The 11485-nt window shown below is 47.2% G+C and overlaps 1 protein-coding gene across 1 annotated transcript; it reads right to left on the reverse strand.

Moving 5' to 3' along the window:
• Positions 1–687: 687 nt before the first annotated feature.
• Positions 688–11100, reverse strand: Fn3k (fructosamine 3 kinase). Its single transcript, XM_038328843.2, has 6 exons — positions 10790–11100; positions 8162–8313; positions 5950–6041; positions 5241–5323; positions 1947–2069; positions 688–1062 (listed from the first exon to the last, which is right to left on the reverse strand). Exons 1-6 carry the CDS (start codon positions 10928–10930, stop codon positions 724–726), a joined length of 930 nt encoding a protein of 309 aa, XP_038184771.1. The 5' UTR covers positions 10931–11100; the 3' UTR covers positions 688–723.
• Positions 11101–11485: the final 385 nt, after the last annotated feature.

Genomic DNA, 11485 nt, shown 5'->3' on the forward strand with positions numbered 1-11485 from the left:
CGCTTAAAAGCTCACCCTGAGCCGGGTGGTGGTGGCACACACTTTTATTCCCAGCACTCGGGAGGCAGAAGCAGGCGGATCTCTGTGAGTTCAAGGCCAGCCTGGTCTACAAGAGCTTGTTCCAGGACAGGCTCCAAAGCAACACAGAGAAACCCTGTCTAGAAAAACAAAACAAAACAAACAAACAAAAAACTCACCCTGAGAAAGACTCAGTGCTATGTTGGGATTTCAAACACCTGCTGTAGTCTCTCTGGCTGGCTAATAAAGACTTTCTATTAGCTTAAATCCTTCTTGGATATGTTGTGGATAACCAACAAGTTTGGTTACCACATAGTGGAATAAGAGAAAACACAAGGTTTGTACTCTAACCTATACACACACATTTGAACACACATACACACAAAATAATGTCTAAAAAAAAGTAGGAAAAAAAGTGAGGTACTAGAGAGGGTCCGGTCACGATTGCAACTACCAGAGCCATGGTGGGGGTGGTCCTTCCTACCCAACTGTGGCACTTGGGGCTGCAGCCGCTGAGGAGGGAACTTGCCAGGAACAGTGATGCTATATCAGACACTAGCATCAGCAGGAGCTACATGCACAGCTCCCTCTAACTCCAGCACTACAGCAGCCTCACGGCCCGTTCTTGATGAATTTGTTGGAGGCCAACTCCAAATTAGCCCAGTCGGGTCCTGATTTGACTTTTTATTGGGTCTCAGCCCTTTGCTACCTGAGCAGCTTCCTCATCACGCCCAAGGATGGGCTTCTGTACTCCCTCCCAAAGTGGTTCCAGTGGTTTAGGTAGTTGAAGAGCTGATACAGCAGCAGGCGCTTGTCAAACCCTGGAGCCTTGGGGATCTTCTGGTGGTAGGCAGTGAAGAAGGATCTGGGGAAGCCCCCAAACATCAGTGCGATTGCCAGTTCAAACTCAGAATGGCCATAGAAGGAAGCTGGATCGTAAATAATGGGCCCCTGGTCATCCTCAGCCACATTGCCAGACCAGAGGTCTCCATGGAGCAGGGCAGGGACAATCTCTACACCAGAGAACAGGTCCGGGATCTTCACCTAGAAGAGAAAGTATTGCAAAGGTGGGACTCAGAGGCCCATGGGTTCATTATCCAGAGCTTGGAAATAGAGCAGAGAGCCATGGATTCATCTAGAGTCCAACCAAATACTCTGTCGGGTCCACTGAAAGGGCTCTCCTGATTCAGGAATGCAGCTTTGCCTAGCTTTCTGGGAACTAACCAAATGAGCCCAAAAGCTTTATGGAAAATCTCAGAAGTTAGTTTTATGCTGCAGACTGTGAACCAGTCTGGTACCTACCCTCTGAGCTATGTTTTTAGTTTATTGTACATATGTACCCATATCTTTTCTGTTAAATAACATTACTTTGATGCATATTTACCCTAAACCAGTGGTTCTCAGCCTTCCTAATACTTTAACCCTCTAATACAGTTCCTCATGTTGTGGTGACTGCTAACCATAAAATTATTTTGTTGCTACTTCATAGCTATAATTTACTTTGTAATGCAAATATCTGATATGCGGGATATGTGGTATGTGGCCCCTGTGAAAGGGTCATTTGATCCCCAGGGGTGACGACCCACAGGCTGAGAATCATTGCCCTAGACTGATAAATGAACTGTGTTTCTAATAATTTGGAATATATTTTGAAACAAGTCATGCAGGAATGCACACCTTCACTAAGGGTGGCACATTGGGTCTTTGGCAGAGGGAAAAAAACGAGGTTAAGGGTGGGCAAATGAAATGGGTGAAATTTATGAGCCAAGGGTCTGTCCCATCCCTCCCCCCACCTACGGGGTGAGAAAGTGGTGGCTGATGTACCCACAACTTGACCATCCCAACTCTGACTCAGTCCTGAGAGGCCCCCGCATGCATGTGGTGGGCTCATGAGAGACAGCCTCTTTCAAGAGAAGCCGTATGCCCACCTGTAGTCTTGACCATAGTTCTTGCGTCTCTCGGTCAGCATAGTCCTTTTCAATGAGGTTCAGCTGTGCTTGGAGCCGGTGTTGCGTGAAAAAGGTTGGCCAGTCATCCTGCCATTCATTCACCTGAGCAACGAGAGGAGAAGCCAGTACTGTGACTACAATAGAGGCGATTGCAGGTACATGACACGGTGCCCAGCATTTTCACAGCAGTGAAATGGATCTGAACCCAAGCCCTCATGCTTGTATGACAAGTACTTAATCAACTGAATCATCTCCCCAGTCCCTAAAATGAGGTATTTGGGGTGGCAAGGAGTCAACCTTGAACCCACTATGTAGCCAAGAATACCTAAGAATTTCTAATTCTTCTGCCTCTGCCTTCCAAACTTCTGGGATTACAGGCATACACCACATCTGGCTCAATTTTAAAAAATAATAATTGGGCCGGGCAGTGGTGGCGCATGCCTTTAATCCCAGCACTCGGGAGGCAGAGGCAGGCGGATCTCTGAATTCGAGGCCAGCCTGGTCTACAAGAGCTAGTTCCAGGACAGGCTCTAGAAACTACAGGGAAACAACCCTGTCTCGAAAATAATAATAATAATAATTGGCTTTTGCCAGGCATAGTGATTCACAGCTGTAACCTCAGCCCTTGGGAGGCTCAGGTAGGAGGACCATAGCAAGCTCAAAGCCAGCCTGGTCTACATTTCAACTTCCAAGACAGACAGGATTATATAGTGAGACCCTGTCTCAAGAAGGGAAAGGAAAAGAAGACATGCAGTTACCAAATGTGCACATCCACATATGCTAAAGAAGACATACAGTTAACATGTGTGTGGGCCCACATATGCTAAAGAAGACATACAGTTAACATGTGTGTGTGCCCACATATGCTAAAGAAGACATACAGTTAACACATGTGTGTGTCCACATATGCTAAAGAAGACATACAGTTAACACGTGTGCACGTCCACATATGCTAAAGAAGACATACAGTTAACACATGTGCACGTCTATATCTGCTAAAGAAGACATACAGTTAGCAAGTGTGTGTGTCCACATGTGCTAAAGAAGACATACAGTTAACACGTGTGCATGTCCACATATGCTAAAGAAGACATACAGTTAACACGTGTGCACGTCTATATATGCTAAAGAAGACATACAGTTAGCAAGTGTGTGTGTCCACATATGCTTATTCCACATCACCAGTCATGACAGAAATACAAAATGGAATCTCAGAGTGAATGCTTTTCTCCAGCTTCCACTGAAAACAACTACAGAAAACATCCAGTGTGGATAAGAATAGAAAAAACTGGAATTCTTTTTTTTTTTGTTTTGTTTTGTTTTTCGAGACAGGGTTTCTCTGTAGCTTTGGAGCCTGTCCTGGAACTAGCTCTTGTAGACCAGGTTGGTCTCGAACTCACAGAGATCCACCTGCCTCTGCCTCCCGAGTGCTGGGATTAAAGGCGTGCGCCACCACTGCCCGGCTAAAACTGGAATTCTTATCTGAGTTGATGGGAGTGTAAACTGGTACAACCTCTTTGGAAGCAAAAGCAGCTTTTTGTTATTTTTTAATCTATTTTTAAATGTTATGTGTGTGTATCTCTGTGAGAGTATGCCACGGATCTGTGAGAGTATGCCATGGATCTGTGAGAGTATGCCACGGATCTGTGAGAGTATGCCACGGATCTGTGACAGTATGCCACAGATCTGTGACAGTATGCCATGGACACGTGGGACCTGCAAAGGACAAGAGAGGGCATCAGATCCCCTGAAGCTGAAGTGACAGGTGCTTGCAAACCAAACTCAAGTCCTCCCGAAAAGCAGTATGTGCTCCTAACCAACTCTCAGCCCCACATGGCAGTTTCACAAAACCTAAGTAAGAACCTACTGTGCTACCCAGGCTTTCCTGTCTTGGGTCTCCTGTATACACCCAAGATGAAGTAGTTTTACACAATGACTGTACACAAAGGTTTATAGCAGCTTTATTTATAAAAATACACTCTAGGAACAGCAGACATCCATCAGCAGATGAACGGATAGACAGAGATCATGGTTATTCCATACACTGGAATAGACTTTGGACACGCTTGACATGAACGGATTTCATGTATGAACTTCAAAAGATTTGACATGGACCATATCGAAATGATTATACGGCGTGAAATATGTCAGAGCAAAGAAAAGCGAAGGGGGACACACCGTATGATCATATTTACATAAACTTCACAGAACACAAGCAAATCTGCAGGGCCGGAAAGTAGACCTGCGGGTGTCCTGGAACAGGGATGGGGTACTGGAAGAGGTCATACAGGATGTGAGGAAGGATCGGGGTACTCATTTCCACCTGCAGTGAGCAATCTGTGGCTGGCTGTCCGTGTTATCAAACTGTACAGCTGAAATAGGTGCAATCTGTGTCGCCTAAGCTTCCATGGAGACAGACATGGGCTAAGGCTATTATTCCAAGGGCTGCTCTGAGAACCCCTGAGCTAGAGCTTTGGAGCGCATTCTGAACCTGGCAGGCAGCCTATGTAGTCCTGGCCATCCTCCTCTTCCGGGAATCTTTCCTACATAATGAATCCATAGACATATCGCCTGAACACACCTGACCTCCTCTGACCTCAGAGGCTAAGCAGTAAGGGCCTGGTTAGAACTCGGACACAAGATAACGGTGATATTTGCATTACCACTGCGATTGTACTAAAAACCATTGAACAATACACTTTAAAAGGGAGAGCTTTAGCTGGGCATGGTGAAGGGAGGCAAATCTCTATGAGTCTGAGGCCAGCCTGGTCTACAGAGGGTATCCCAGGGCAGCCAGGGTTGTTACAACAGAGAAACCCTGTCCTGAAAAGCCAAACAAACAGAAAAATGGAGAGTTTTGCATTACGTGAATTACATCTCAATTGTATTTTAACTAAGGACAATCATGTTAACAGCCCTGGAAAAGGACCTGAGCGATAAGGGCTTGATCTTGGGCATTATTACCCAGTCTACCCTCCTACAGCATGCCTTTTGCATCACTGATGCCCCCACCTGGAATGCCGATCAGCTGACTGCAGTGTCTACTCCCTCCAAGCCTGGCTTGGGGAGCCTTCATATCTGTTTTCTGTCATAGGCATCGCCGCCTACACTGTGCCTTCAGAAACAACAGTTGAGTGCCCTGGTATCTGGAGAACTGGCACTCTGTTGCACACAAGGGGTCAGCGACTGGCACTTCATGGAAGGATATCAGTCAAGCACTGGAGCCTCAAGAATGGCCAACATAAGTAGAGACGCCCTCACTCATACACTCACCTGTGGGATGAAGCCGCAGCACGTCACTGTGTTGAAGCCGAACTTGGTCACACCCTGGGGCTCTGCACCCTCGGCCCCACAGCCTGTCAACAGAAATCTGTCGTGGGAACCAGACCTCAGGAGAATGACCTGCAGACCTGGCTGCAGGCACACAAATGGCTCAAACACTGGTCATCTGAGAGCTCACTACACATGAAAGCCAGCACACAGATTCACCAGGACTTTTCTACCCTAGACCAATGGACAGACTGTAGGACGGGTTAGTCAGAAGCCAATTCTACTCATTTATCAGCTTCGTTAAAATTACTTAATCATCTCATTTTCACAGTGTATTTGGGGCTGGAGAGATGACCCCCAAATTAAGAGCACTTGCTGCTCTTCCCAGCACCTGGGTTGAGTAACCTATAACTACCTGTAACCCTGCCTCTAGAGGATCAGGGGCAGATCAACCCCAGCGGGTACCTAAACATACCTCTCTCTCTCTCTCTCTCTCTCTCTCTCTCTCTCTCTCTCTCTCTCTCTCTCTCTCTCTCTCTCACACACACACACACACACACACACACACACACACGAATATAGAAAAAGTTTTTTTGATGAACTATAAAGGGAGATGTTATGCCATTCAACCCATTATTGAAATGCCACCAAAAGCAGCACAAACACCCATTTAAGAGAGCTGATGGGCTAGGCCCAGGGTGAAGGAACTGACCCACTGTGTTCTCCCGGGCCTTGGCCCTCTCCCTGAGCTTCTGGTTGTAAAGGTGCAAATCTGCCATCTGGTCCCCGAGCTTTGATGCCTGACTAAAGAAAGAAGAAAGGCAGCAGTTAAAATGGCAAACAAATAACACTAGTCAGCATGTTCTGCTTTGAGAAATGTTTAGATACTTTAAAGGTACTCTTAAAAGTAAAATAATAAACCCTTTCTTAAAAAAAAAAAAAAAGTATCACAAGGCCCTTTGTGATCACATCTGTAGCATCTCAACAGGCACTGGCCAGTATGAAAAAACACTCAGCTCTAAACTTATAGAAATGTGAACTAAATATAAAGAAACCCTGGGACCACAGTCACATGCTGAGGTGCAAGCTACGGCAACTCCCTGTTGATAAAATGCTGATGCTGTCTGTACCAGAGTTTGTTCTTCACACATTTTCTACAATGAACATCCATGACTGTGACAGAGGAAAAAATTAAGATGCCAGATAGTTGATCAGCCTCTCTCAGCCCAAACTGGATTACTATATTGCATAGCACAAATGAAGGAACTTAGTCAAACACACTTACTTTATGCAGACTCATCACAGCTGAACTCACCAAAATAAAACAAACAAAAAACAACTGGTGTGGGAAGTCCTTCTATATATGTCTTGCTTTTATTGGTTAATGAATAAAGAAACTGCCTTGGTCTATGATAGGATAGAGTAGAACAAGGTGGGGAAAACTAAACTGAATGCTGGGAGAAAGAAGGCGGAGTCAGGAGATGCCACATAGCCATGGCAGGGGATAGATGGCAGAACCTTGCCAGTAAGCCACAGCCATGTGGTGATACACAGATTAATAGAAATGAGTTAAATTAAAATGTAAGAGCCAATAAGAAGCTAGAGCTAATGGGCCACGCAATGATTTAATTAATACAGTTTCTGCATGGTTATTTCAAGCTGATCAGCCAGGAACAAACAAGTGGCCTTCCTACAACAAACAGCAATCATCTTTGTCTTGATTAATGGATTAAGAATGGGGGTTTGAGAGATGGCTCAGCCGTTAAGAGCACTGGCTGCTCTTCCAGAGGAACTGGGTTCAATTCCAGCACCCACATGATGGCTCATACCTTCTATAACTCCAGGTTGAGGGGATACAGCCCCATCTTCTGGTTTCTGAGGGCAGTACACAATGTGGTGCACAGACATACATGCAGGCAAAACACCAATACACAAAAAAGTGTTCGTTTTTTTAATTTTAGTTGAGAAAGACAAGTTGTTATTCTTATGAAAGTTGAAGAACTAATAGAAGCTTCAGTTTCAGGATCTCAGGTCCAATAAGATGAAACCATAACAATAAAGAATGGACTCCAGGGACCGATGCTGAAGAAAGAAGAGACAGCTCATCCGTTCAGAGTTCCTGCATTGGACTCAGGTTCCTAGTACCTATGTGACTGCTCAAAAACATCTCTAATCCCAGTTCCAGGAAATCCAACACCCTTGTCTAGCCTCTGCAGTCACTGGACATGCACTTAGTGCACATGCCTGTAGACAAACATATATGTATAGTAAAAGTAAATCTTTAAAACATGGACTCTGACAGCCAGTCAGGCATGGTGACACACACCTTTAATGTCAGCACTTGGAAGGCAGAGGCCAGGCTGGTTTACATAGTGAGTTCAAGGCCAGTCAGGGGTACATTGTAACACCTTAAAAAAGGACTCTGGCCACTGGACTGAGTTGTGCAAGCTCAGCAGAGGCTGCTCCCTGGTGTTCTGTCTCTTTCTCTCAGTCCATTTCTGTCTGAGCAGAGTCTGCTCCCTAGTGTCCTCCCTTCCACTTCTTTCTCTCCACCTGCTTCATCTGTCTTCTCTATTTCTATTTCTCTGTGTCTTTTGTCTATGTGTCTCTCTGTCCCTGCCTCTTTCCTCTGTACTTGTCTCACTGTGTTTATACCAGCCTTTCCCTCTCTGTCTCTCTGTCTCTCTGTCTCTCTGTCTCTCTGTCTCTCTCTCTCTCTCTCTCTCTCTCTTCCTGTCTGTGTGCCTCTATGTGCACACATGGCCCTCCCTCTCCCCATACACGTGCACTCATGGCCCTCCCTCTCCCCATACACGTGCACACATGGCCCTCCCTCTCCCCATACACGTGCACACATGACCCTCCCTCTCCCCATACACGTACACACATGGCCCTCTCTCCCCCATACACACAAATGTACTCACCTGCTCAGGCTCTTCATCTTCAAATATTCCATCACGAAGGCAGCCCCACCTCCTGGCAGGTCAATCACCTTCATGGGCTTAGGTACCCGCACCAAGCCAGTGCTGCGGAGGGCCTCCAGGCTTGCCATCTCTCCCTCAAACATCTGCCGGGCCTGCATCCAAATGCCATGAACACTGTCAGCTCCTGGACTCTCACAGGGGCCTCGCTAGGCAGTCCAAGGGACGCATGGCCCTTGACACAAGCCACAAAACCAAGTGCTTTCAATTACTGGAAAACAACCTCCCATCCACCCCTCAAGGCCAGGGTGTGAAAGGGAAGAAGGAGCTGCAAGGACAAACCCGAGGCCAGGACTCAAGGTGTCTGTGTGAAGACCCATACAGCAAAGCCTTGCTGTGGAAGATGCACAGACCACAAGGGGGTGACAAGGGGTGACAGGAGGAGCAGGCACAAGTCAGATGAGAGCTAACAAAAAATCCAAGGCGGGGCCTGAGTCCTGCCTCTGAGTGGGAACAGGCAGCCTTGGGCATGGTAGAATTACCTGGGCTCATATTCGGGTCAGAGAAAGCAGAGGGGGGGGTGGGTCAGTAGAGCTTGGCTCAGTTCTAGCAGGGACTAGAGAAGCTACAAAAGACTCATACAGCCAGCTTGCCTGTAAGACTTTTGCTGACACCCAGAGGCTTTTTTGTTCCTAAACTATTTCTACAAATATCCATTTATTTTTAGGCAAACTTACATATTGTTCATACCGTGGTGAAAAACATGCGTTTTATTTATTTACTTATTTATTTATGGTGCTGGTGACTGAGCCCAGGAGATTGTGCATACTAGGCAAATGCTGTACTACTGAATGAATTCCTCAGCACCCCACAAAAAATGCATTTATCGTGGGGTTTGTGAATACTTCTATATATATAGGATCATGGGTGGCTGTTTGTTTGGTTTGGTCTTTTGAGACAGGGTCTCACTGTGTAGCCTTGGTTGTCCCAGAACCTGGCTGGCCTCGAACTCACAGAGATCCTCCTGCCTCTGCCTCCTGAGTGTTGGGATTAAAGGAATGCACCACCACCACTTGGCTAGAATCACAGGTTTTTTGGTTTTTTTGTTTTTTTTTTTTTTTTTTGGTTTTTCGAGACAGGGTTTCTCTGAAGCTTTTTTAGAGCCTGTCCTGGAACTAGCTCTTGTAGACCAGGCTGGCCTCGAACTCACAGAGATCCGCCTGCCTCTGCCTCCCGAGTGCTGGGATTAAAGGCGTGCGCCACCACCGCCCGGCATAGAATCACAGGTTTTTAAAAATTAAAAATAGATGATTCTGGTGGGTAAAAGCATTTACCACACGAGCCTGATGACCCAGCTTTGATCCCCAGAGCCCACATGAAAAGTCAGATCTGGTGCTGTGCATCTGCAATCCAAGTCCTCCCGCTACATGACGGGAGGCAGAGACATGACAGTTGCCTAGAATTTTTGAGGCCAGCTACCCTGGAACATGCTTTGTAGGGGCAGAAACAAGAGAGACCTTGTCACAAAACAAGGCAGAAAAACAGAACCAACTCCCCAAAAGTTGCCCACTGACTTCTATATATGTTGGTATGTGTAAGCCAGAACTCTCACACACATACACAAACACACACACACACACACACACATATACAAAAAATAATTGAATGTTTTTAATTTTAAAAAATGAAACTTGAAGCCAAAACACTTTTATCACACATAAAAAGAATTCTTCGCCTTTAATTCCGATTTCCAAGGGGAACGTCAGACAGGAGGCAAGGGTTGGGTATTCTGGATGGGAGGGCATCTGCAAATCCCAGCCATGCCTCCAGGGTGAACCTCCAAACGATGCCAACAGTGCAGAGAATGCAGGCTAATCCTATTCCTGACACCATCTCTAATGATATCGGGGGACCGAAAAGGAAAGGGCTGCTCTGGGATCCTCTTCTCCCCCACAGTCAGCATACCTACTGGAACCACTGTCGGAAGCTACATCCGGATCCTAGGACCTCTGGAAACCCGACTGAGCCATCAGCAGCTTGCTCTTGGGGCCTCTAGCCAATGCTCTACATCTGTCTTACAGTTTTTCATACATTCTTTTGTTGTTGTTAGTTTTCTTTTGAGTCAGGGTCTCCTCATGTGGCCCAGCTGGCTTGAGACTTGCCATCCTCAACCTCCTAAGTACTATGATTATAAATGTGTGTCGCTATTCCTGGCTCCATATATTCTTAAACAGAGATATCTTAAGGTGCCCTCGTAACTCCAGAGCTTGTGATGAGGATAGTGCTAGCCTGGCCATGGGACTCCTGTCTTTCCCCATCTATTGAGAGAATGCTGGAGCTGAGTTCAGGGAAGAGACCAGACGTGGGCAGATGGTGTTTACATCTGAGACTCATCTCCATGATCAGTGACTACAGAAATTTAAAGCCCTTGTGTGGGGGCAAAAGCAAAAAAGTGATTATACATCAAAGACAAATCCTTCAGTCCTAAGAGGAAGCCTCCCTGCAGGAGCTGACCCCTCAGGGAGGGTAGGGACACCAGGTAGTTTCTAAGTAATTCCCCTCACTACTCCCCAGAAACGTGCATTCCTCTTTCCCCTCCTCAGACTCCATCCTGCACACCCCTCAGCGCACCTGCGTCCTGCGGTTGACCTTGACAAACACCGGACCAGCGTCGGTCTCGTAGGCTCGGCCTTCGCTGATGCAGCCGGCCCCGGAGCTCCCAAAGGCCCGCAGTGTCTTGGTGCGCAGCTCGGCGCGCAGCAGCTGCTCCATGGAGACTAGAGGACTAGAATGCAGGGAGATGACACAGAGGAGGGGACCCGGGTACCAGAAGTAAACACGCCGCTCGAACAAGCAGTGGAGGGGGGGGCGCGGGAGGGGTGACTGCTGGGCGGTCACGACAAGGTCCGGACCAGTGACGCTGCCTCCTGGCTCCTAGCGGCCACTCGGGTGCGCACTATCGCTACAAGCTCCTATTGCACCAGAGCTGAGGTGGGAGGGGGAAGAAGGGGGAATTCTACCAGACAGCTATTTCTCCCCAAGACAATCTCTACCCGGGGTAGCAGGGATGCAAAGGCTCTCAAAGCTCTCCTACGAGGCTCATTCCGGAATTTCTATTCCAAGTTGACTCATCCCAGGGGAGCAGGACCCCCAGACCTGATCTTGAGTGTTTGGTAAAGCCTGGGAGACAGAGAGAAAGTGCCCTGTGTCCTCACAGCATACATGTGAAGTCCCAGTGTATCTGTCTGCACCATCTGGGGTCCACCCTTAGCCCTGTGCTCCCTGCACAACTGGGTGGATCAGGAGTGGTCCACAGGAAGATTTGGG

This window comes from Arvicola amphibius, chromosome 4, assembly GCF_903992535.2.
Source record: "Arvicola amphibius chromosome 4, mArvAmp1.2, whole genome shotgun sequence".
Lineage (NCBI taxonomy): Eukaryota > Metazoa > Chordata > Mammalia > Rodentia > Cricetidae > Arvicola > Arvicola amphibius.

Excerpts from the sequence above, each read along its gene's own strand:
- Fn3k (XM_038328843.2), bottom strand. The coding sequence starts at position 10,930 with ATGGAGCAGCTGCTGCGCGCCGAGCTGCGCACCAAGACACTGCGGGCC. Across the intron at positions 5,324-5,949 it reads GGCCCGGGAGAACACAGTGG|GCTGTGGGGCCGAGGGTGCA; the intron begins GTCAGTTCCTTC and ends TTCTGTTGACAG. Across the intron at positions 1,063-1,946 it reads AACTATGGTCAAGACTACAG|GTGAAGATCCCGGACCTGTT; the intron begins GTGGGCATACGG and ends TTTCTCTTCTAG.